The following is a 24,742-nucleotide window of genomic DNA, read 5'->3' as shown; positions in this document are numbered from 1 at the left end:
TGCCTCGGTGAAGATGCCAAAGCTCATGAAAGCTACATAACATAAAGCTACTAATAGCTTTGATAATTTTGCTGCATGCAAAAACTCACAGAGTGGGTAATGATCGACCATTATTATTGTTAAAAACGATCTATGCCAAAAGTTCAAGTAATGGCTGCATTAGCAGAGCCTTGCAGCTCTCTTCTCACTCTTGCAGCTACCAATAGCTAGCGTTTTAGTGCAGAGCTAACTACTAAGTAGAGTAGCAACACTCGGTAAACAAGTTTGGCTACGTGCTCTTCTGAAAAGGCTGCAATGGCATTCCAAGTAAGCAAAACTAGGTATAACTCGAGAACAAAGCATTATTTTGCAAATCCACGAATTAAAATCCAAGTAAACATGACTAGAAGCCTATAGAAACTCTTACTTGCACTTGATTCATCCTTGAGCAGCTGTAGCAGTCTACACAGACAGACAGACACACAGACACACAAACACACTACCGTATACCTCGCTTGCGCATGCGCACCGAGGCATAAAGATGAGGTCTTATTGTGTGACTCACGCCTGCTAGTGGATTGGGGGCATCTGTGTGTTGAATGGGCAACATTGAGCGTAGGAACAACATGAACGGGTTCTCATCCTCTGCACCAGCTGGCACCAGCCGCCTAGGGAGGGGAGGGGAATACATTTAATTGATTTCACATACACACACCTTTTAGCAGTCACTCTCGTTACGTACATAATCCAATATAATTATGTGAATGTGGGGTGCATGGGTTTGTGAACCTACATATATATAACTCATGTTAATGCTGATGATCCCCAATGCTCTAGTGTGCAGAGTGCTGCAATTTGTACGTAAAAAACAAACAAACAAACTTACCATGGTCAAGGTCAATCATGACAACGTACGTATCTGTCGATATTCCTGGATGTACCCACAAACCTCCTCTTTCTCCTGTATAAGTGTAACGCTCTTAGGCTATAGCTGGGCAAGCTAATCCAATTGTAGAGGACATTAATATTAATTTTACACTATGTGTTTCGGTGCTGTAACATTAACAGAAAGAAACGTTAATTTGAAAAAGTCTCATTCAAAGCGTCATTCTTATGTAGAAACACATGCAAGTTAATGGTCAAATAGGTGATCGAGCATCTCATAGAGGTGTAATGAGATGTATAGTGCTGGACCCAACTGTTAAAGATCGTGCCCCACCCCCAACTAGTTGGAGCATGCAAGACTATACCAAACCACAATCTTGTTTTTGAACTTTCCAACCCTACTCTTCCCCATTTTTTCCATGAAATGTTTTTTGCACTTATTGTATTGTGAAGTCAGCATAACTATTATTATAGTCGATCGACCCTTTTCTTTAGCAGTAAAGATCGTGTCACAAGCAAGTGAATATTTTTGCTTAAACTTATTTGTTGTAATGTTGGTCGACCCTTTTTCAGTGTGCAGCGCAGGCATGGAGAGTGAGGAGGATGCACCAGCAGACGGGGCTGCAAACTGTCCTATTTGCAACAAGTCTGTTCCCTTGGACATTATCAACAGTCACATAGATGTGTGCCTATTGCCAGGAGGACAAAGCCTTCCATCAGAGAACAAGAGGAAAGAGAAGCAGAGCAAAACAGAATCCTCCATCATCACCACCATGCCACACTCGTCCAAGAAGAGGCCCTCTCCCTCAACAAAGGGCAAGCAATCTTTACTCTCGTTTACAACGGCCTCCTCTTTACTGCACCTCAGTCCCAAGAGTGAGGGTGACCCACCACCAGCTAAGATGAGGAAGATGACCGGTACACCAACTTCATCACAACAGTTCAGTGAAGTCCCTCGGTAAATTTGCAGCTTCAAATTTCCTTCGTATTATCCAATAATTGTGGGGTGTACATTTGTCGTTTAAATCTCCTCCCCAATTTGTGTCTGATTATCTGATCACTTCTGTCGAACTTTGGTAGATATAATGACTAGTTTCTTCGTTACAGCACCATTCATAAAGTCCCGGCTACCCCACCTCCTACCAACCTCCCCACCCCCCTGGCCGAGGCGATGCGTCCATCCTCCATAGAGGGCTACGTTGGACAGGAGAGCGTGATCGGTAGGAATGCTATACTGCGCAGTATCTTGGAGACGGGACAGGTGCCCTCACTGATATTCTGGGGACCTCCTGGATGTGGGAAGGTGGGGTGTTTTGTGTGTAGACATGTCTTAATAGCCACCAATTATGAGGATTAAGGTACCAACGTTGCTAGGATTAATTAGTGATTGCTTACATGTACTCCCTGCAAGGTCATTTGTTGATGCTTGAAGGAAAGAGTATAGAGAAAGGGTGAAGTTCACAAGACACTATAAATGGGTAGACATAATTATATCTTAATGGCCACAGGCCCACAGCCTGTTCTAAGCTTATTTATACATGTAGCATATAGATTGTATTCAACACTTGCCATGGTTGTTGCAAGCTTTTTGTGGTGTACTCCCCTGTTGTTGTTGTCCTAATGAGGAAGGAAATTCACAAGACATTCTAAATGTTCACATGCTACAGATAGTCATTGTGTAGTTGTACAAGTTCGGTTTGAATACTCCCCTTTCAGACCACTCTGGCTCGGATTGTTGCCATGGTAGCAAAAGACAAGTGTGGATGTCGGTTTGTGCAGTTATCGGCTACCACTTCAGGGGTTAATGAGGTCAAAGAGGTGGTGAAGGTTGCAAAGAATGAGAAGGCATTCAGGAGGAATACCATCTTGTTTGTGGATGAGATACATCGATTCAACAAACTGCAGCAAGTATTGTTACTGTAATTGTATAGTGTTCTTTTACCGTAGTCTATTACAAGCAAATGTAATGATGTACTGCTAATATAACTCTTTCCCTCGGGGCGTATTTGCAATCTTTAGTACTGTCCTGTGAACAATCCTCATATGAAGCCTCACTAACTACTAACTCACCCCCCCTCCTCCCCACCAGGACACGTTCCTTCCTCATGTGGAGGACGGTACCATCACCCTGCTCGGAGCCACGACAGAGAACCCCTCCTTTCAACTCAACTCAGCCCTCCTCAGTCGCTGTCGGGTGATCGTGCTCGAGAAGCTGGAGGTGGGAGATGTAGGGGTACTGCTGCGGAGGGCTGCTCGTCAGATGGGGGTGGAGCTGAACGATGAGGGCAGGTGAGGAGTCTGGTTAGGAGTTAATGTGGGGTGTCGTAGTGGTGTACAGTTCTGTGTTCAAAATGTGTGGATGAGTAAGTGGTACATCACAGCTAGCAATTAGCTAAAGAGAACAGCTCCCTATCAATAACAGCAAGCCTAGTACCTTTCATTGTGTCTACATAGTCTCTTTTAAGCTTCTTATAAAGCAAGTAAACGTTCCTAAATCCTCCTGCAGCGGTGCTAATGGCCCAGTGCTGATAGAGGACGCTGCCCTGACCACACTGGCTGAGCTGTGTGATGGTGATGCTAGGAGCGCTCTCAATGGTCTACAGCTGGCAGTGCAGGCCAAACAAGCACTGCTCACTAGAAACCAATCACCCTCCACAAGTTCTTTAGAAGAACACTCTTCATCCGTCAATTCCAAACCAACCTCTTCAGCAGAATCTACTCCAACTTGTTCCAGTAGTGAACTTAACACAAACTCAAACTCATCAAAGAATAAGGACACAATTAATACACCACCTATCATTGTAACTGTACAGGACGTTAAGGAGAGCTTGCAGAGGTCACACTTGATCTACGATAGAGCTGGAGACGAGCATTACAACATCATCTCAGCACTCCACAAGTCGATGAGGGGTGGTGATACTAACGCCTCGCTCTACTGGCTTGCCCGGATGCTCTGTGGGGGGGAGGACCCCCTCTATGTGGCTAGGAGGATCGTTAGGTTCGCCAGTGAGGACATAGGTGAGGGGATTGTTATACAGAGCTCTTAGTGTGGATCTTACTAACCACTTTAGTTAGACACCCTGTATATTAAATAAGCCAACTCCTTGAATGCTACTGTATCTGTATCATCCACTGACAGTTGTACTAGAGATATTGCTTTTTTGTTCAACATACACATTGATTTCTTTGTTAACTTAATTATCTACCCTAATTGCATAATCATAATACAACGGTTAGAAATGTATAATTATTTGGCGCAAAATCGAACTGTATAGGGCTGGCTGATCCCAATGCTCTCACTCAAGCAGTGGCTGCGTTTCAAGGATGTCAGTTCCTCGGGATGCCCGAATGTGAGGTATATGAGCTCCGTATAGCAGTATTACATAATTGTAGAACAATGTGTTGAGTGGAACGAGGGTACTTCCTTATGTGTTATTCTGATAGGTACACTATTACTAGCCTCGTTACCAGGACGATTTGTAAGTACTGTTATAGGTTAGGTCGCTTACCCTGTGCTAAGTAGGTTTCATCGTTATTTTCCGCAGGTTCTCCTTGCCCAAGCAGTGGTGTACATGGCCCAGGCCCCCAAGTCTATCCAGGTCTACTCAGCATACAGTAAAGCCAAGCAGTGCGTGAAGGACACCAAGGGACCCCTCCCCTCCGTACCCCTACACCTACGAAACGCCCCCACTCGTCTCACAAAGTCACTAGGTTACGGACGAGGGTACAAGTACAACCCTGACTTTGAGGGGGAAAATGTGGACCAAGATTATATGCCTAAGGGCATGCATAAACTGAACTTTTTCATGAAATGAGATTTGCGATTTCGAATATTATTATTTATCAACCATTCTTTGCCAGTCAATTCATTATCTTGTCATCATTATTCAATTTTCAATAAATGCACCGTGATTGATGTAAAAATGTTTTGAAAAAGACATCCGCTCAAAAGTGTATGTGTATAGTACAACTAATAAAAAGATAACACAAATATAAGAGCATTGCTCGATCTATTGATCAACAGTCTCTGCACTTTGCAGCCAGCTATATCCTCTCCGTTTCTGCTGTGGTGACTCAGAGGGAGGTTGCTTCATTCTCTTCTTAATAACTTCAGGGTCAACGTAACTGCATGAATTTGAATAATACTGCATAAGTGGTAGCTACATCTAGTTGCAATCGTGATATAACTTTTCTAGTAAGAGCTCCATAATTATAGGGAACGGGGAAATATAAATATGAGGCCTTTTGGTGCCGTCGAAAAATGAGAAACAATCATGCTATAAGCTCCCTATGTACCGCATGTTTCAAGTTGTAGTCACATTAATGTTGATTTGTTGCTACAGAAACATGGCATGAGGGTGGTATGTATGACTGTACCAGCTCTCACTTTTTAGTTCTGGTGATATCCCTCAGAGCTGCTCCATTGGGAGTGAGTGGACCAGAGAAGACAAACCTCCGCACTTCATTGTCATAGGCCGTGTTGTACGACTGTGCGTGTGGAGGGGAGGTGTGCATGTGTGTGTGTGGAGTGAATGAGATAGGACAGTACATTTCAGTGTTACTGATTTCCAGATGTGAATCACTAAGTTTTAGGCTGAAAATATTTACTACACAGGTTGAGTTTCATTCGTGCACATACGCATGCATAAAAATATCCAAGACCTAACTCAGTATCACGTTCTATGCAGGTATTAAAAGGATGGCCTTAATACACACTCGACCTAAACATCTAAGTCTAGACAGCTCATAACAGACGCACCTGTGATGCCTCGTAAGCGGAGATCACCAACGACGTGAAGAGGTTGAGCACAAAGTAGAGGAACAGGATAAGAAAGACGTACATGTACAAGCGACTGTACACGTACACCGCTACACTGTCCTCCATATCTATGCCATTGAATGTGGTGTAAATGTCATCTCCATTCAACAAACTGAAAAGGGTTTCAAAGGAGCCACCGAAACCTACAAACTTTTCGTGGTAGGGACCGAGGATTATCCATCCATTGAAAGTGAAAGCCAAGAATAGTATGCCTGCACAGAGGAGGAACTTGACCAGTTCGGGGAAGGCCAGGGAGATGGTCCGAGTGAGTGCCTGTGTGGGTGGGTGGTGGGGGTGTGTGTGGGTGAAGGGTTAGTGTGTGGGGGTGCGTGGGGGTGCATGGGTGAAGGGTTAGTGTGTGGGTGGGTGGTGGGGGTGTGTGTGGGGAAGAGGTTAGTGTGTGGGGGTGGCCCTGGGAGAGGGTGTAGGTGTGAGCATAATTATAGTGATGGTAAGTGAATACTAGTACTTCTTCATGGCTAGCATAATTATTAGATGGTACGTATGTTGACTGACTGTTGACTGACTGTAACAGCACTTACATTGAGTTCTTTGAAATAGGATATGTAACGAAGGATTACGCCCGCTTGACAGAGAACAGCCGTCCCAAGAAGTAGGCTGGTTGGGTTGGCATCGTCTAAGTCATTCACCTAAAGTAAGAGACACCCACACTATGATTTATATCAGCATTACAACACTTACACTGCAATTCATAATTATCATTGTAAACACAGTGATAAACAAACTTCCCTATATTGCAACAAATCCCCGAGGTATGACATTGTATACATGTATGGAAGATGTAATAACACAGTCATGCACACACACACACACACCTCTAACCCCTCCTCCCACACACACACACACCTAACCCACACACACCTCTAACCCCCCCCCCCACACACACACCCTATAGTCCACAAAGATCTTGTAGAAGCTGCCTGCAATGATGAGCAGATCACTGGTGATATTGAGGGCATGCCACAGTGGGAACAGTGATCGTCTCTCCCACCAGCTGAGCTTGATACCCAGCTCCCTCCGATAGAAGGTCCCCATTGCCTGTGAGTGGGAATACAGATTTCAATATTATCCTATTCCTTTAATTAACCATTCTACAGGGAAATGAGTGACGTACGTACCAGGTAACAAATTCCAAATTTGGGTTTTATAGATAGTAGGTAAGCATTGATGAAATTATCAAATTTTGGGAGGGCTTTCACACAACAGATGGTATTTCTACGGATATAAAAACAACAACAACGAGTTGAATCAGTTGTTTGTTACACTAGCATATGGTTGAATACTGAAGGGAATCTCACAACAGACAACAATTGATGGCATTCATGTCATAACTTTCACAAGAATTATTATGTTTACGTTAAAAAAGCCCTACACTAAAGCAGACTATTCACATCATGCATTCAGTTTTGACTTTACCTTTGCCAGTTTTTTTGCTCGCTCAAGACTCTTGATTGTGAGACCGATTGAAAAACAGCAGAGTATGATTATCATGACGTCCAAAGCGGTCATTGCTCCATAGATCACTACAATCTTATCTGTACACATGCAGTGCGTTTATAACTATGTGCCAATTGTTTCAGATTTTGCATACCTGAGCCCATCAGAATGCTGCTTTTACAATCCAAGTTAGCGTGCTTTTCCTCCAAATGGTACAAAATTTTTCCTCCGTTGTCTTCGTTATTATAGTTAATCTGAGAAGATAATATGTTAAAGTCGCTATAATTTAATTCAGAGGCTAGCATACATATCACTACGGAGATATGCTGGAGAGGGTGAGGGTCTCGTTGATACTAATCACGTAATTATTGGTAGTAACTTACGGACACGTTGATGAAGAAACACTCGGCTCTCTCTGCATGCACCACTCGAATGTTCTTGACAAGCATTCTCACTGTCAAAGAGATAAATCTGCAGCAAAAAATAAACTTAAAAACCAAACAATCAAGAAAGAGGTAGAGTGCAATAATTACTGTCAAGATACGTACATACCTGTGAAATAAAGGGTCTTGAGAATGCTCTAGATACGTTAATGTTGCGTTGTCATTTTGTCCGATGTAGAATACAGCTGCAAAGGAAAAAAGAGCACAGAGGTTTGGAAACTGTTACTTATGTTTGGAGCACCAACATTTAATAGTGCTATAAAAGAGAGTGTGCTTTCATACCATTCAAACAGTCCATAAACTTGCACTGACATTAGCATTAACAGTACTACTCACTTTTGTTGAGCGTTCCATCGAGTACGTAGGAGTTGTTGACCGTGTTGAGCTCGGCCACAGTGAACTGAGTCAGCTCCATGATGATGGGAGTGGGATTGCCTTGGTTATCCACTGAGGCGTAGTCATAGCCACCAATCGTGATGTCACGAAGATTAAAGTACTGTAAAGGAATAGAGCAGTGAGTGCATTCTATTTTAGTGCATGTGACTTTTGTAAATACTTAGGAACACCTTTCGCAATATTGCAATATAGCCAAAAATAGCCATACAATAATAATATGCTAATTGGATAACTCAATTATCTAAATGTAGATCCCGTATGCCTACATACCTGTCTTGAGATGTATTCAAACTCGCTGTACATGTCCTGTATGTTGTATGCAGTGTATGTGTCCCTGGGCATGGTCACTCCATTCTGGAACCGCTGGATGAACAGGCTCTCGAAGATCACTCGACTATTGTAGAAGAAGTCAGACCTCTGATGGGACAAGGTTGTCGTAAACAGTATCACCTGCAGGGGATTAGTCCAAGCACTGTCAGTTCTGTCTCTATGGCACAAATCTACATTCATACCGTTGTCAGGTATAATCTATTGTTTTTGCTGAGTATCTAGCCGTGGCTATGCATGCTGTAGTACATATATATGTAGCCGGTTTAGGAATACCAATAGATGTAAGGTTAAAAAATGGACTTATCAGTAGTTGTTGATCGATATAGTCAGCTGTGATATTACGGCCAATCCAATACAAAAACTTTCCCCTATATATCATTGACATACACAGAGTGCACTGTTGATACTTATTTGGGCCAAGATTCAATGACCCGTACAATAGGCCACTGTACATAAGTGTATAGTAACAGCAGATGTATGTACCCACACCTGTACAATGAGGCAGAACGTTTTGAGTAACTGCAGTAGGAGCTTAATCGGGACCACCCTCTCGACCTTCCACCTCTTAATGGGGTTCCCGATGTGAAAGTAGAGGTTGGCCTTGAGCTCCACCTCATTCCGGGAGAGGTCGTCCAGATCCAGCTGTGATTGTAACCTGGGAGATTGTACATGGGTAATTAATAGCATGGTATGTGTGCAATGGAGAATATGCAAAGGGTAGAAATCATTACACACCTCTGTGTTTACTCTATTTGTATTTGTATCTAAAAGATTAACATTATGAAACCAATAATTGTAGTCATCCATGTACATATACCGTAATGATATTATGCATCCACCTAACAATCCTTATAAGTGCAAGAAAACAAAGCATTAAGTTTTCACGACAGTTTTTTCACCTTTGCAACTTCTTCCTAGGTGGTGGAGCACCTTTGCCTTTGGAACGATATCTCGTTAGTTTGGTCAGACTGGACCTAATCCTGTTCCCTGATAATAAGCGATGGTCTATTGTTTGGGATTCTTCCTCCAGACTGTCTAAGCGTTCAAATTCTGAATTCCCTCCAGGTTCATCGCTGATTGTTTGTAGCTCCACTGTAAACGATGCACAAATAGAGAGTGTGTAATAATGATGATAGCAATAGCATAATACACACTACTATACTCACACAAGTAGCAGAGCTATAATACTTTTTTGTACAATAAAACAATGCACAATAAATTTAATGCAGGAGTCATGTGACTTACCAAGTGTAGCGTCACTAGGTGGTTGGAGCTGGAACTGAACTTCGGACTCTCTCCGCCACCCCCCTCGACTGGATGGACTAACGGAGGGAGATAGTGGTGGTGAGGAATTGATGGACATGGGAGATGAGACACCCCCACCGAAGTTACCACTATCCACTACTGCAGAGCGCTTTAGTATTCCTTTTTGCTTGCTTGGTGGTTCTGATAGTGGTGTTAGCACATCATCTTCTTCAACTTCACTAATTAATACATCTTCATTCATCTGCATTGTAATATGGTCTGTAGCTTTATCATCTGATTCAGAGCCATCCACTAATTTGTTCTGAGATATTAAAGGAGTGTCACTAGTGGTGCTGGAGCTTCTCGATTTTCTCTTCACAATGTCGGTGAGTCTGCGAGAGTGCTCATGATTGGCCGATAATTTGTCTACAACTGAAGATGATTTCATACGAGGTCGAGTAGCACCAGCAGTGCCACTGTTAGCAGCTGCTTCATCGGGCATGAGAGAGTACACTCCCTCAATGTGGTCAACAGAAGCCATCTGCAGGGACAGTATTAAACATACATGATTTTGCAGTTTTTTATGATTCTTTGCAAATTATTGCTACAGCTATATTTAAATACTACTAGCTAGCTACTTACATGGCTCATTGTCAGATGAACTGTACTATGGTTAGCTATCTTTATACCTTTTATTGCATGTGAGAGGTGTTACTGCCTTCTTTTCAATACTGCTGCAGAAGTTAATCATCAATCAATACCGGAAGTGAATATTTAATGAGCCCAATTTCCACGTGTTCCACTACAGTCTGAACGCCCCTAGAGTTAGCTAGAGATCAACATCTACTGCAATGGCAACCCCTAGAGTGGACCCAGTTGCCTTCATTGCTCGTCTGGAGAGGCTGTACGCTTCATGGGAGGTAAAATATATGTCATTATTTTTGGTGGGTTTTATTTAGAAAGTTGCACTATGTTGATTTCTACACAATTATTCTGTTCACAGTTCCATAATAATTTCTATTATACTGCATTGTTCAATACCTGCACCTACAATGCCCCTAACATAGTGGGTGTTCTTGTAAGGCACTGAGTACAATGTGATGTGGCGTATATTAATATTGCTTTAGGCTGAGGATGTCAATGAGTGGAGTGATGCTGACTTCCTCATGGTGGTGGTAGGAAAGGACGACATAACGTACTCAAAGTCCAATGCATTACAGGTTCGATTACACACCCATTAAAAGTATAAGTAAAGTGGCTTTCTGCTTTTGTTTGTTGCTATGCTAACATTAAACACTTAGTTACTGCACGCTACCTGGTTTAATTGTATTGTGCTTTTTTAATATCCCTTACCTACACTTTCACTGTTGTTATATTGCAATTACTCACCACCCCTCACACACACACCACTGCCCCCCCCCATACACACACACATCACTGCCCCATCCCCCTCACTCACACACACACACACACACACACCACTGCCCCGCCCCCACACACACACAGATTTGGCTGTTTGGGTACGAGTTAGCAGACACACTGACTGCGTTCTGTGCCAACGAGATACACATCCTCTCCAGTAAGAAAAAAATCGAGTTCCTGCGACCACTGGAGGGTGCTCTGGTAAAAAGGGAGGACCTTCCCAACCTCGTCCTATCAGTCAGAAACAAGGTTCGCTTATTCTCTGCAACTTGACAGAGTCAAAGGAACCTACGATAAATAGGTTGCTACAAGTGATTTAAATTCACTACATTATTATTTCTATAGGCTGATGCTGACTCAGAAAACTTTGGCTCGATTCTTAAGGCAGTCACAAAGAGCAAAAAGGTGATCTTACATTGCCATCAAAAGTGGGATTAGGAATGTAAATATTCAGCTTTATTGGCATTCAGTGCTGCAACCAAGTCTGGTGCATTGGTGATCGGCTTGTAATCGTAATCTAGTTACTGTGGTAACTATTCCCCCCAGGGCAAAGTGATGGGTGTGTTTCAGAAGGATCTGGTGGACTTCTCCGGTGACTTTATGGAGGGCTGGAAGAAAGCAGTCTCTGGGTCCAAGATCAAGCAGGTCAGTGTACAGTGTAAGGTTGCTCAACGTACAGCACTCTAGCTCGTACAGCACCCCAGCTAGCTACAACAGTTTTACTGACCTACACACTAAGTGTTGTAAAACCATTTCCCAAAGTTACTATTGACATGAAGCTTGAAATATCCTTAAGACCATGCACTAATAATAAGAGTGCATAATTGGATAAAACTGATTTGTCATAGCCTAAATTAGCCAAACGTTGTTATTTGGATCTAATCTAAGCTTTATACATGTATAGCTAGCTGTTGTCTTAAATTAAGTGTTTGTAATTATTCACAAGATATGATATTCATTCCCAGGTTGACGTGACGACTGTGTTTGCATACACCTCCTCTGTGAAGGACGAGGGAGAAGTGAGCATCATCAAGAGAGCGTGTACCATCACATGTCAGGTGTTCAGCAAGATGGTCAAGAAGGAAATAGTGACAATTGTTGATGAGGAGAAGAAGGTGAAGCATTCTAAACTGGCAGAGGATATCGAGCAAGCCATCACTGACGGAAAGTTCCTGCCACCAGGGACTGAGGACGATGTGGTGAGTGTGTGTGTGGGGGGGTGGGTGTACATGTATGTACATTATGTGGAGGCTCTATTAGTCGCAACAATTTAAGTTCCCGCAAATTTGATCCAATTTTTGTGCCACATTTTTGCGACTTATATGTACATTTTCTTCTTACCCCCCACAGCCCTCTCTCGTACTCACTCACTACCATAACTTTCTTACCCCCCACAGCCCTCTCTCGTACTCACTCACCACCATAACTTTCTTACCCCCCACAGCCCTCTCTCGTACTCACTCACTACCATAACTTTCTTACCCCCCACAGCCCTCTCTCGTACTCACTCACCACCATAACTTTCTTACCCCCCACAGCCCTCTCTCGTACTCACTCACCACCATAACTTTCTTACCCCCCACAGCCCTCTCTCGTACTCACTCACCACCATAACTTTCTTACCCCCCACAGCCCTCTCTCGTACTCACTCACTACCATAACTTTCTTACCCCCCACAGCCCTCTCTCGTACTCACTCACCACCATAACTTTCTTACCCCCCACAGCCCTCTCTCGTACTCACTCACCACCATAACTTTCTTACCCCCACAGCCCTCTCTCGTACTCACTCACCACCATAACTTTCTTACCCCCCACAGATTGAGATCTGCTACTCTCCTATTATCCAGAGTGGGGGTACCTACCAGCTCAAGTTTAGCACCGTCAGCAATGATGACAGACTCCACTTTGGCACCATCCTCTGTTGTCTGGGAGTCCGCTACAAGTCCTACTGCTCCAACATTGTCCGTACCATGTTCGTGGAGCCCTCACAGGTGTGTGGGCGTGTGTGGAGAAGGGGAGGGATTTAACCGTGTGGTTATACTATTACTGTGTTTCAGTCCTCTTACACCACGAGTTAGATCTACAAATAAAATAGCTACTTCCTGTTTTTTTAGATCCTATTGCGTACATGTACATGTACCTTGTAATTAAGTCACTGTGCTTTGGATATTTCCACTGTACATGTACATACCCCCCCACACACACACACACAGACTTGTACATACCCCCCCCCCACACACATGTACATACCCCCCCCCCCACACACACACACACATGTACATACCCCCCCCACACACACACACATGTACATACCCCCCCCCACACACACACACACATGTACATACCCCCCCACACACACACACACACACATGTACATACCCCCCCCCCCACACACACACACATGTACATACCCCTCCCACACACACACACACACACACACACACACACACACACACACACACACACACAGGAGATGCAGGACAACTACTCATTTCTGCAGCGTGTCTATGAGAAGGTGGTGGAGCGACTCCATGAGGGGGTGCAGTTGTGTGACGTCTACAAAGCTGGCCTTGAGATGGTGGAGAGAGAGAGGCCTGAACTAAAGGAACACTTCACCAGGAACGCTGGGTGAGCATTCTGATTGGTCGGAGATGTTGTCTTGTGACTACAGTGTAGGTTGTTGTGTTCTCAACAGTGTCATCAATTAATTGCTCTCACAAAGTTGGTTATTTTTCTCTCTTAGTGTATGTCAGAAATAGCATTTGTACATGGGTGTATTACGATGTATCGGTATGTATACCAATAATATTATGTGTGTGTTGGCCAGGGCTTCATTTATGGGAGAACCTCCTACTGGTGGTTGGTATTATGATAATAATAATATTATATATACAGCGTAGGGTGACCACAATAGAGAGAGGTTAACCTAAAGTTAGAGCTGACTTATTGTTATTGAACTATGTGTAAGGATTGAACTCTGTGACCCCAGGTTCATCACTGGCATAGAGTTTCGTGAGGGCTCTCTGACGTTGAGTTCAAGGTGCACCCAGCGAGTCAAGAAGGGGATGGTCTTCAACGTCAACGTGGGGTTCTCTAATCTGACCAATCGAACGGCCAATAGCGATGTAGGGAAGACGTACGCTCTGTTTCTAGGGGACACGGTCATGGCGGGGGATGAGGACAGTCCAGCGGTGGAATTGACGGCCATGTCCAAGAAGAAGATCTCCAGCATTGCCATCTTTATGGGGGTGAGCACGTTTGTACTGTACATCAACTACTAGGCTGAGCATGCCTAGCCTACATGTCGCTGTTACTGTACTAGCACTGACCAGTGTGGGCATATCCCTGCATGGCATACAGGCTAGGGTTGTTAGCATGCACATGTAATGTATAAGGAAGTTGTGTGGCTCCTACAATACCAGTATGTAATGTTGTCTTCACATTCTGTATGTATACTGTACCACTCAACTGTAGGAGGAGGAGAACAATGAACAAGCCCTACCAGTAAGTCACTGCTTGCTTAGCTAGTAGCGTTCAATACATTTACAACTATGTTATGTGTCTGTGCGCACTGTCTTGCATAGTAAAGTAGTCATTTACAATACCTATTGTCTTCACTCTCCCCCCTCCCCTTGGTAGGAGGAACTCGGAGAGGTGCTGGGTGTGAGGGACCGTGGGGCTCGTACAGACCAGATAGAGGTGAAGATAAAGAACAGGAAACAGCATCAGTTCAACCTCACCAAGAGGATCAATGAGGAGGCCATTGTGAGTCAATTTTATTTTATGGGAAACTTATCTGAAAAATATCCATAATTTTCGCAAAATAGTCAGTAGCAGATTCTCAAGAGGCCTGTGGAGGAGGCTAGCCGGCCCAGTACAGAGAAACTATAACTCCAATATTCACACACACAACCAATGGAACTTTATTTATCCTAGCCCCACCCCCTCACAGACACGCCTCAGAGAGAAGGAGGACAATGCTCTGGGCAAGACTCCCAAACTCTCCTCTCACACGGCCTACAAGCACTGGTCGGTGATCCCTCGTGACTCAGACGTTCAGAGTCACAAGATCTTTGTGGACAGGAAGTACGAAGCACTCATTCTCCCAATACATGGAATACCCACACCCTTCCACATATCCACTGTCAAGGTGAGAGAACAGTGTGTGTGCTTTGTGTTACAAGCAGTGTATTATATGTACATGTATAGTTGCCGGGATTCTTAGCTCAGTGTACAGTGTACTGTGTGTTGGTGGTGCACTGCTTTTTTATCCTTTACTCAGGAAATTTGATTCGTTGACGCTTTAATATAAGTATGCGTGTGTATCTTTGCGAGTCTAATGTCAGTGTTAGTGGTATCAAAAAATCAGTCGTTTTCATGTCCCCCAGAATATCAGCAAGAGTGAGGAGGGAGAGTACGTGTACCTGCGTATCAACTTCTTCCATCCGGGCAGCTCCATGGGGCGTGTTGAGGGTGTAGTCTTCCCCAACCCAGAGGCCACCTTTGTCAAAGAAGTGTATGTACAGTATGGCGAATTTTTGAGATTTTGGTGCCATCTCTGAAAGCCCAACTTGACTGTTCAGTTTCAGAGCTATCAGCTCTTAGGGAGCCCTAACACATACAATAGGATCGTTCTGTAACAAAGCAAGAATAGCTATTTTCTCTGTCCAGGTCGTACAGAGGCAGCACTAAGACTGGGTTCGGGCTTGTGTCCTCGTACAACATGATTAAGGACGTGCAGAAACAATTCAAAACACGAGAGCAGGAGAAGAAAGAACTAGAGGTATGCTAACTCCTCAAGATGAGTAAATAGAAATGTATGTACTAAGGCAATAGAGCTGCATTCCCCTAGCCTTTAAATGTATAGTGTAGCTTTGAAGCTCTGCTGGCCAATTTTAAGGCTCAAATGCATACACTGTACATGTGCATTATTATGGTTTTCTCCTACTGCCTCTGTCCCCAACCCCTGCCACACCCACAGGGCTATGTGGAGCAAGAGGCTCTGGTACTGAGCTCTACCAAGGGTAACCCGCGACTCAAGGATCTCTACATGAGACCACTCATCGGGTCAAGGAGGATATCAGTGAGTCAGTAATGGATGTATACAATGTCGACATCAGTAGCTTCCCAACATTGTATGGTGTATGTGGTGCCCATTTCTTCTAATTGATAAATATTGATCCTTGCAATAATAAATCTGATATTTATCAAGTAATGTACTGTAAGTGTGTACATTGTGTACATCGTGTAGGTGTATGTCGACTGTACTATAGATAGAATTTAGTTACTGTATGCATCGAGGTCACCATTACACCACACGCACGCACGCACACACACACACACACACACACACACACACACACACACACACACACACACACACACAGGGCATTCTTGAGGCTCACAGCAATGGCCTCCGCTACACCACTATGAAAGGAGACAAAATTGACCTCCTCTACTCAAACATTAAGTGTGCCTTCTTCCAACCCTCCAAGAAAGAAATGATTGTCTTGCTTCATTTCCACCTTAAGGTAGCTTCACAACGAAGTGTACACAACACTGCCTAGTACATGTACACAATCAAGACCTGCCCATACACTCACCTAGAACAAGCTTTGAACTACATACCCAGCATTCATGTATGTACGCTTATACCCGTTGCTCCTGGTAATGCATTTCTGCATGTCCTAACCTTAACGCTAACCCTATCCTCTAAAGTTGCCTACGGTATGAATTAGAATGCTGTGTGATAGTGGCTGTCATGTGACTATGTGCTCCTGTTTCCACAGCACCCCCTTATTATTGGAAAGAAGAAAAATAAAGATATACAGTTTTACACCGAAGTAAGTTGTACAATGTACTTGTCAAGATGTACAAGCGTCTGTATAGTCACATTTGTTTTGTACAGTGCCACATGACTGTACAACATGCACAACCTTATGTTTAGTGCATGTTGAGGATTACTGTCCATATTATAACCACTGTGATATTGAGCTATATACGTGTACTGTACACTGTACATGTAATTTTGGTGGAATGATGTATGATTGCTCCCCCCCCCTCCTTATACATGTACATGTAGGTGGGTGAGATTATGACTGACTTGGGTCGAGCACAACACATGCACGATCGTGACGACCTACTTGCTGAGTCAGCAGAGAGACAGCTGCGAGCTAAACTGGACACGGCCTTCGACACGTTCCGTAAGAAGGTCGAAGAGATGCCGCAGTGTAGGGTGCACTTTGAGAAGCCATTTAAGGAGCTCGGGTGAGCCGAGATTGTAGGGATTGAAATGTACAGTGTTAGACGAATTAATGAAGAGCTATGGAATGCATATATCCATATACGTTGTAGTGTACTGTGTAAGTGTATATACATGTATGTACAGTGAGTGTATCCGTTGTTCGCCTTAGGTTTTTTGGTGTTCCATTCCGGAGTACAGTGCAGCTGCAGCCCACCACCAACTGTCTGGTCAACTTGTCTGAACAGCCTCCCTTCGTTCTCGTACTGGATGAAGTGGAGCTCGTGCATTTTGAGAGAGTGCAGGTAAGTGAGGGGGATGGGAGTGTGAGGGGTGGAGGAGTGGGTGTGGGAGAAGGAGTGGGTGTCCGAACCCCGAGTAGGAAGTTTATTTATGGTTACCACAAATGTTATTGTGACTTTACAGCATGCAGTACTTGCATGTGAAGGTGTTGGTTGTGTTGGTCCCCTGCAGTTTCAGATGAGGAACTTTGACACGGTGTTTGTGTTCAAGGACTACAAGAAGAAGATCTCCATGGTAACGGCCATCCCAATGTCACAGCTGGATTCTATTAAGCATTGGCTTGAGTAAGCAAGCATCAGTGTGTACTACAATACAGTACTAACAATTAGTATTGTAATCTGTAATAAAATATTTTCCCCAATCCAGCTCCTGTGACATCAAGTACACTGAAGGAGTACAAAGTTTAAACTGGACTAAGATAATGAAGACTATTAATGACGACACTGAAGATTTTTTCACTAATGGTGGGTGGAGTTTCTTGGACCCAGAGAGTGATGTAAGTGATGTCACGCATGAACTATTTCGTAATGCATTTAGATTACTGGAAATTTTATGGACCACCACTCGTCCAAAATTAATACATTGCTTAACCCCACACAAACAGAAAGAGGGAGGGGATGATGAGGACTCAGAAGGGAGTGCAGAATACGAGCCAACTGACGGGTCGGACGATATTGGGGAGGAGTCTGGGACCGGGGACTCGGACGAAGACTACACCTCCATTGATGAGAATGAGTCAGAGTCAGGTGGGAGGAGGGCAGATACAGTTAGCTCTAAGGCGTGTCCAACTTGTTGCTATGTATGCACAGTACAGTGCTGTACATGTACATGTAAGTGTTGTTTTGTAATGGAGGTTGAATGAGATTTTGATGAGACCTCATACCTTGGTGAATGGACCAACTTTTTCTCTCTCTTATGTGCATACATTTTGGTTAGATGTGTGTTTTTGGGACTCTGAAACGTGTGTGCTTTACAGTGGCCCTATACTGTACGATTAATTTCCCCACTCTACAGGAGGTGATGATGACAGCGAAGATGAGGAGGAGGAGGGTATGTCCTGGGACGAACTGGAAGAGGCAGCAAAGAAAGGTTAGATGAGCATTTAAGTCGATGTGTGGGCACGTTTAAACTAAACTTAACAAATACACTACTTTCAGAGATAGCATTGTCTCATTATTAATGATACTGCATGGTTGTTCACACGTTGTACATGTGAGTATATACTCCCACACACAGAGGACAGAGAAAGAGATAGGCTACAGTTTGATGATGACCCAAAGAGCTCTAAGTTGCGAGGGGCCAGCAGCTCTAATTTGCGAGGGGCCAGCAGCTCCAGCCACCACAAGCACCGAGGCAGTCCACACAAGAGCCCAAGCAAAGGACATAGTAGAAAGAGACCGTCTAATGACAGACACAGTGGTGGTAGCTCTAGCAAGAGGGCTAGACGCTAGTTTATTCTATTGATATGATTTGTGCGTTTTTGGCTTTACTCTATTAATCTGTTGTTATTTCTTATCATCAATGGATGAAGATGCTATAGCTATAGTATTGTGACTTGCATGTGGGTAAAACCAATGTCTGGTTATTGGGCAAAATGGCAAAAAAATAATTATACATAATTATGTTGGGAAGGTTATGTAATTATTATAGCTAGATTATACACATATATAAATGGTGATATGTAAAATTTAATTATGTCTCTCCTTGATAGTGATGGGGACAGGTTCATTTGGTTTGAGGACTGTACCCTGAAATAGAGCAATGGTGTCCTTGTCAGTAGAGAGGGTGAATCTGGGGATGAGCTTAATTGGTGAGGAGGATGTATATCTCCAGCTCAGCTAGACGACGCCCTGTGGATGATACTAGGTATGCTAACAATAACTGTATGCAGACAAATTACCATAGCATCCTCTCTGTCCGAACCCAAAGGGTAGAGAGGAAAACGGGTGAATCGAGTCCTCCTTGTTCTTTTTATTCCACCTCTCAGGAATGAACTTATCCGGTTCATTAAAATAGTCTATGCTTTGTGACATTAGACTGTTGCAGGAAACTACAAAAGTCTGCATGGACATAATTATAATACACATGACTGGGGATGGTTGCAAAAGCACTCACCCCTGCTGGGACTTGATAGCCATTGAGAACAACATCTGCTTTGATTTCCTGCACGTTCATATCCAGAGCTGGATAGAGTCTAAGTATCTCCTTGAGACAGTAGCGGACGAGGGGGATGTTCTGTAAGTCCTCCCAGGATGGATTGACCTTGTCACCAAGAACAGTCCTGATCTCAGCACACAGTTGGTCTTGCAGTGCTGGTTGCTTGGCAAGCTCATACAGCAGGAATGTACTGGTATTCTTGGTCTAGGAACGAAATAAATCTTAACAGGTGTGAACAGTATAAACTCACAGTGTCAAGCTCAGCTGACAACAAGTCACAAGCCTGAGTGAGAGCATCCTCTGGTTCTAGCTTCCCTTCAATGAGCCACTGCTCCAGAATCCCCACGACCCTCGTCTCATCCACCACACCCCTCGCTATGTCCTCACTCAGAGCAACCACCTTCCTCTCCATTACTGCTTGCCTGAATCAGAAGAATGTTGTAAAGCCAGTACAAAAGGCCTTGGTAACAATGAAATGAATTTGGAGTATCAACTTACATATTCTGTTACAAGGTTATACCTAATGCTCGCATTTTTCCCGTAGCCTGAATAAATTTCCGGTAGGCTATTGATGGGATATGTTTGAAAATTGGTAGAGGTACAAGCAATCCAACTTGTTTAATGAACTCAAGACCAGCCTCCATAAAATCTTGATGTGTCTGGTTTGTTTGTGTTGTACACTTCAAGATTCTCCCCAAATACAAAGTAAGCAGTGTCTGTGATGGACATAATTACCCGAGGCCGTGCTGAGCGGGTATAGTAGTCTGTTGGTTTGTTTGTTACCCGAGGCGCGTGGGCGGCCATGGGTATAGTAGTCTGTTGGTCTGTTTGTTACCCGAGGCGCGTGGGCGGCCACGGGTATAGCAGTCTGTTGGTTTGTTTGTTTGTGATGGGCTTTTCTACTCACCTGGATGTCACAGCACTGCGTTTACAGCATGGATAGCCTTCACACAACAATATCTTGATTTAAATAGCGGCAGATTTTGATATTAAAGCTTCTTTGTCGAGCAAAAGCTAAGAAGCTTGTGACTAGGTCTACTTACCTGGATGTTCTAGCACTGCGTTTACAGCATGAGTAGCCTCCACACAACAAGTTAGTACTTTTGATAGTGGCAGCTTTCGGTGTTAAAGCTCCTTTGTCTAATAAAAGCGAGCAAAATGTAGCTTGAACAGAACTTACACACGAGTTACTTATAACTGAAGTGATCCTGTACCAAGAACGATGGAACAGGGTCACTAAAGTAGAAAGCTGTATATACCAGGAACAATGGAACAGGGTTTGAATTATAGCTGCTGCTGACTGGGATCCTACTCCATACAGAACCTGGAGCCATACTTCTCTGAGACTCCAGGCTTCTTTACTGTGATCCTAATCCACAGTGCATATATCTATAGTACCACTACCTGTTCTCAAATGTTTCAGCATGCCTCCAGTCTGGTTTAGTTTTATTGCTCCTGAGTTGCTGTGCAAGTCATACATGACAACATCACTATATGCACTGCATTATATTTCTGGTTTCATGTCACCAGCCGAGGGTTTGCACTTTAGTGCTCTAGTTTGTTTGTCTGTTTGTCACGAGTATATCTACTCACCTGGATGCCACAGCACTGCGTTTACAGCATGGATAGCCTTCACACAACAATATCTTGGTTTAAATAGTGACAGATTGTGATGTTAAAGCTTCTTTGTCGAGTAAAAGCTAAGAAGCTTGAACAAGCTTGTGACTGGGTCTGCTTACCTGGATGCTCTAGCACTGCGTTTACAGCATGGGTAGCCTCCACACAACAAGTCAGTACTTCTAATAGTGGCAGCTTTCGGTGTTAAAGCTTCTTTGTCTAACAAAAGCGAGCAAAATGTAGCTTGAACAGAACTTGCACATGCGTTACTTATAACTGAAGTGATCCTGTACCAGGTCCAGAAACAATGGAACAGGGTCACTAAAGTAGAAAGCTGTATATACCAGGAACAATGGAACAGGGTCACTAAAGTAGAAAGCTTGCTTTAGCTGACTGGGATCCATGCAGGACCTGGAGCCATACTTCTCTGAGACTCCAGGCTTCTTTGCTGTGATCCTAATCCACAGTGCATATTATCTATAGTACTACTACCTGTTCTCAAATGTTTCAGCGTGCCTCCAGTCTGGTTTAGTTTTATTGCTCCTGAGTTGCTGTGCAAGTCATGCATGATGATGATAACAACATCACTATATGCACTGCATTATATCAGTCTTCTGGTTTCTTTATAATCATGTCACTAGCCGAGGGTTTGCACTTTAGTGCTCTAGTTATGTAGGTATATTCCACAAGCAGACAGGCTGTATTCAACATACTTTGAAAGGCCCACTTTGTCATGATTGGTGTGACGTCTTCAACCCTTCCTCCATTACTTGAGGTTATCTCCTCCAAGTGGTTTAAAAGGTCGTCTGTCACACTGCACAGAGGTGGAGTGAGGTTACTAACCCTCCTGGGGATCACTTGCTTGTTAATGGCGGAACGGATTCTTTTCCAGTCCTCACCGTACCTATACAATGGAAGGATACTATTTACCCGAAAATGAAGATAGTTATATTGAGCATGCAAGAGTGCAACGTGCACAGATATTGTCGGGCCGATACAACTAATTATTATGCAGCCAACAGGCATGTTGCGTGAATGATGATGCAATTATAACTGATTTGTTGCGTGGGCTAATGACAGACAACAGTGCACTGCAGCTGCATATGCACTGTGGTTACTCTTAGCTTGATGTGCGTGGCTTCACCGTGCAAGAAATATTTGAACTGTGGTCTTTTGCTCAAACATGCAACAAAACAACTTACGCAAAAATCAACCCTGGATGCCAGTTGCTATGTTTGTGAATGTTGGTGACAGCTTGCTCAAAGACAGCCCCACGAGAAGGATACTTTTCCCTCTGCTCTGAATATTGTTTCCACTGTGCCACTAACGAATACTATCCAACCCAAACCTGAATATGGGGGTTAATTAACATACATTAGCAACTGTATACTGTGATTTCTGTGAACCTGTTTGTATAGAGGTCACGGGGCTTTGGGCAGACCAAAAGCAATGTACCATGCAGTATGCATGTATTCTACCGTATAGCAGGTATATTTCGAGGGTATTAACTTTCGTGGAAAGACCGTCATAATTAGGATTTTGCGGATTTAATTTTCGCCTTGACGCTTATACATGCATGCGCATGCGATTTTATTAATGTTAGTGGGTATAAATGTTCGCGGTATACACATGCTTATAACACGCAAGTTTATACCCTTGAAATAATTATACCCACTATATTGAAACCTGTCTGAGTATTAGTGTCAATTAAATTTGGTTGGCTTTGTTGCCTGATCACTGCAGTGCTATCACACTTTGATGTGTTTGACTACTTTTAGTGTTGATATAATTATTGCACTTGATTGCACTCGTGCCAAAGATCGGTATTAAACAGCTAGAGTAAACAACTGATTATCGAACACGTGCTATTTTCGAACGCTTGCACTAAGCTGATAATAGGTATAGACAAGGTAAAGCTCTAATCAAGTCCAAACTCACGCCCAACAAAAAGCTTCTTCGGCGGAGTGACAGGGCCAAACACTCAACTATTGGAACAGATTTAGTTCGAACATAGTCACGATTCTTCGAACTCTCTCTCTCGTATCAACAGAAGGCTCTAAGCAGCTAGCTACAATGCATGACCGTAATCTAAACTATGTACAGCTCTGGTTTCGAGGTCTGACTGCAAACCGTTAGATAATGGTGGCCTCTTGAAAAAGTGCAGTATTGCCATCAAAACCCCGAACGATTATTGCCTTTTTCTTTATAATCTCCAGTGTAGCCATGATGTAAGAATGCAACTTTAGGAAAAAAATGGAGATTACGAACAAAAAGGTATTAATTGTTCGGATTTTGATGGCAATACTGGACTTTTCAAGAGGCCACCATTATCTAACGGTTTGCAGTCAGACCTCGAAACCGGAGCTGTACATAGTTTACTAGTTGTAGATTACGGTCATGCATTGTAGCTAGCTGCTTAGAGCCTTCTGTTGATACGAGAGAGAGAGTTCGAAGAATCGTGGCTATGTTCGAAATAAATCTGTTCCATTAGTTGAGTGTTTGGCCCTGTCACTCTGCCAAAGAAGTTTTTTGTTGGCCGTGAGTTTGGACTTGAATAGAGCTTTACCTTGTCTATACCTAGGTACTATCAGCTTAGTGCTCTGAGCCGTAATCCTCGAGAATAAGCGTTCGAAAATAGCACGTGTTTGATAATCGGTTGTTTACTCTAGTCAATTCTGTGGGGATACAATACTCACTGCATGGAATATACACCCTGGCTGTTGGGCCGTACTTGGCATACAGCTTGTACACATACGATTCCTTTCGAACCTTTCCACTAATCATTTCTGGTATTGAACCAACGGCACCGATGACAGGACAGGCCAACCACCATCCCCTGCACCAGAGAAGGATACAATTTACGCTCTAGTATAGGTTTAGCTGATACAATAATTATAAACAATTCCATCATCATAGATCTAGAAATGAATCAACTAACCACAATCTATCTATCAAATACCTGGCATCTCAGAGAAAGGTTTTGTAGACTCTCCACCACTGGCGCGTGGCACTGGCTAGACCTAGATCTACTTGAGACTGGAGCAGCAGCTGTGCTCTTGGAAGCACGCAGTACATGCTGTAGAGCACATCTATGTGTGTTGCTTGCACTATACAAAAGAATACTAGCTCGAAGAGCCATATTGTATTTTACTGGACTAGACTATCACGCTATACGCTAGACTTATACCATAGATAAAAGAGACTACAGTGCATCCAGTCTAAAGAGTAGAATACCAAAAATGTGTGAGTAGTGGTACTTAAATGTAAATATCTTATGATTGGAACATTTTTAAGAAAATCTGCTGATACCATTGTGTAGGTGAATGAATAAGCTACAACATATCCAAAATTATTTCCATGACAACATAAGGTGGTGGGTTTGTGGTGATTAATAAAACAGTACCCAATTGTTATAGTGGGTAATCAGTTAGGGAGAGAAAAGGCC

General features: G+C 43.4%; 4 protein-coding genes across 10 annotated transcripts; 2 read left to right on the top strand and 2 right to left on the bottom strand.

Moving 5' to 3' along the window:
- The first annotated feature begins 1,432 nt into the window (after positions 1-1,432).
- Positions 1,433-4,802, top strand: LOC135341020 (ATPase WRNIP1-like). Its single transcript, XM_064537477.1, has 7 exons — positions 1,433-1,822; positions 1,972-2,167; positions 2,581-2,772; positions 2,954-3,153; positions 3,371-3,882; positions 4,140-4,219; positions 4,410-4,802. Exons 1-7 carry the CDS (start codon positions 1,452-1,454, stop codon positions 4,677-4,679), a joined length of 1,821 nt encoding a protein of 606 aa, XP_064393547.1. The 5' UTR covers positions 1,433-1,451; the 3' UTR covers positions 4,680-4,802.
- LOC135341018 (mucolipin-3-like) lies at positions 4,777-10,323 on the bottom strand. 2 transcript variants are annotated; one of them, XM_064537476.1, is made up of 15 exons: positions 10,245-10,323; positions 9,556-10,096; positions 9,210-9,402; positions 8,800-8,965; positions 8,251-8,430; positions 7,921-8,080; positions 7,694-7,769; positions 7,525-7,612; positions 7,296-7,395; positions 7,121-7,239; positions 6,593-6,742; positions 6,226-6,333; positions 5,624-5,956; positions 5,252-5,352; positions 4,777-4,989 (listed from the first exon to the last, which is right to left on the bottom strand). In XM_064537476.1, the coding sequence occupies exons 2-15, from the start codon at positions 10,094-10,096 to the stop codon at positions 4,875-4,877; spliced, it is 2,430 nt and encodes an 809-aa protein (XP_064393546.1). In that variant the 5' UTR covers positions 10,245-10,323; the 3' UTR covers positions 4,777-4,874. The 2 variants fall into 2 exon arrangements, with proteins under 2 accessions (XP_064393546.1, XP_064393545.1); XM_064537475.1 differs by having other exon boundaries at positions 10,198-10,306.
- On the top strand, positions 10,317-19,045 carry LOC135341017 (FACT complex subunit SPT16-like). Its single transcript, XM_064537474.1, has 24 exons — positions 10,317-10,475; positions 10,683-10,775; positions 11,062-11,226; positions 11,323-11,382; positions 11,524-11,622; positions 11,943-12,176; positions 12,797-12,970; positions 13,450-13,607; positions 13,969-14,227; positions 14,454-14,483; positions 14,619-14,744; positions 14,932-15,129; positions 15,368-15,495; positions 15,651-15,762; positions 15,961-16,062; positions 16,367-16,510; positions 16,769-16,822; positions 17,062-17,246; positions 17,393-17,525; positions 17,695-17,807; positions 17,890-18,019; positions 18,128-18,269; positions 18,538-18,612; positions 18,760-19,045. The coding sequence occupies exons 1-24, from the start codon at positions 10,407-10,409 to the stop codon at positions 18,972-18,974; spliced, it is 3,198 nt and encodes a 1,065-aa protein (XP_064393544.1). The 5' UTR covers positions 10,317-10,406; the 3' UTR covers positions 18,975-19,045.
- Positions 19,046-19,118: 73 nt separating this feature from the next.
- LOC135341025 (sterol 26-hydroxylase, mitochondrial-like) lies at positions 19,119-24,133 on the bottom strand. 6 transcript variants are annotated; one of them, XM_064537488.1, is made up of 7 exons: positions 24,067-24,133; positions 22,500-22,645; positions 22,011-22,201; positions 19,931-20,102; positions 19,639-19,884; positions 19,424-19,583; positions 19,119-19,373 (listed from the first exon to the last, which is right to left on the bottom strand). In XM_064537488.1, exons 4-7 carry the CDS (start codon positions 20,090-20,092, stop codon positions 19,327-19,329), a joined length of 615 nt encoding a protein of 204 aa, XP_064393558.1. In that variant the 5' UTR covers positions 20,093-20,102; positions 22,011-22,201; positions 22,500-22,645; positions 24,067-24,133; the 3' UTR covers positions 19,119-19,326. The 6 variants fall into 6 exon arrangements, with proteins under 6 accessions (XP_064393558.1, XP_064393557.1, XP_064393562.1 ...); XM_064537487.1 differs by lacking the exon at positions 24,067-24,133 and adding an exon at positions 23,236-23,407; XM_064537492.1 differs by lacking the exons at positions 22,011-22,201; positions 22,500-22,645; positions 24,067-24,133 and adding an exon at positions 21,420-21,787.
- Between the last annotated feature and the right edge of the window lie 609 nt (positions 24,134-24,742).

Source organism: Halichondria panicea, chromosome 9 (genome assembly GCF_963675165.1).
Source record: "Halichondria panicea chromosome 9, odHalPani1.1, whole genome shotgun sequence".
NCBI classification, from domain to species: domain Eukaryota; kingdom Metazoa; phylum Porifera; class Demospongiae; order Suberitida; family Halichondriidae; genus Halichondria; species Halichondria panicea.
Note: the sequence above shows the minus strand (reverse complement) of the source record. Positions and strands in the feature narration are given on the sequence as shown.

Coding starts and splice junctions, on each gene's coding strand:
- LOC135341020 (XM_064537477.1), top strand. CDS start 1,452: ATGGAGAGTGAGGAGGATGCACCAGCAGACGGGGCTGCAAACTGTCCT. Junction 1,823..1,971: donor CAGTTCAGTGAAGTCCCTCG/GTAAATTTGCAG, acceptor TCTTCGTTACAG/CACCATTCATAAAGTCCCGG. Junction 2,168..2,580: donor GACCTCCTGGATGTGGGAAG/GTGGGGTGTTTT, acceptor CTCCCCTTTCAG/ACCACTCTGGCTCGGATTGT.
- LOC135341018 (XM_064537475.1), bottom strand. Junction 7,396..7,524: donor GTTTCTTCATCAACGTGTCC/GTAAGTTACTAC, acceptor TTATCTTCTCAG/ATTAACTATAATAACGAAGA. Junction 6,743..7,120: donor GAGCAAAAAAACTGGCAAAG/GTAAAGTCAAAA, acceptor TCCCACTCACAG/GCAATGGGGACCTTCTATCG.
- LOC135341017 (XM_064537474.1), top strand. CDS start 10,407: ATGGCAACCCCTAGAGTGGACCCAGTTGCCTTCATTGCTCGTCTGGAG. Junction 10,776..11,061: donor CAAAGTCCAATGCATTACAG/GTTCGATTACAC, acceptor ACACACACACAG/ATTTGGCTGTTTGGGTACGA. Junction 16,063..16,366: donor TCGGGTCAAGGAGGATATCA/GTGAGTCAGTAA, acceptor ACACACACACAG/GGCATTCTTGAGGCTCACAG.
- LOC135341025 (XM_064537486.1), bottom strand. Junction 19,885..19,930: donor TGTCAGCTGAGCTTGACACT/GTGAGTTTATAC, acceptor TTTCGTTCCTAG/ACCAAGAATACCAGTACATT. Junction 19,374..19,423: donor CGGACAGAGAGGATGCTATG/GTAATTTGTCTG, acceptor TATCATCCACAG/GGCGTCGTCTAGCTGAGCTG.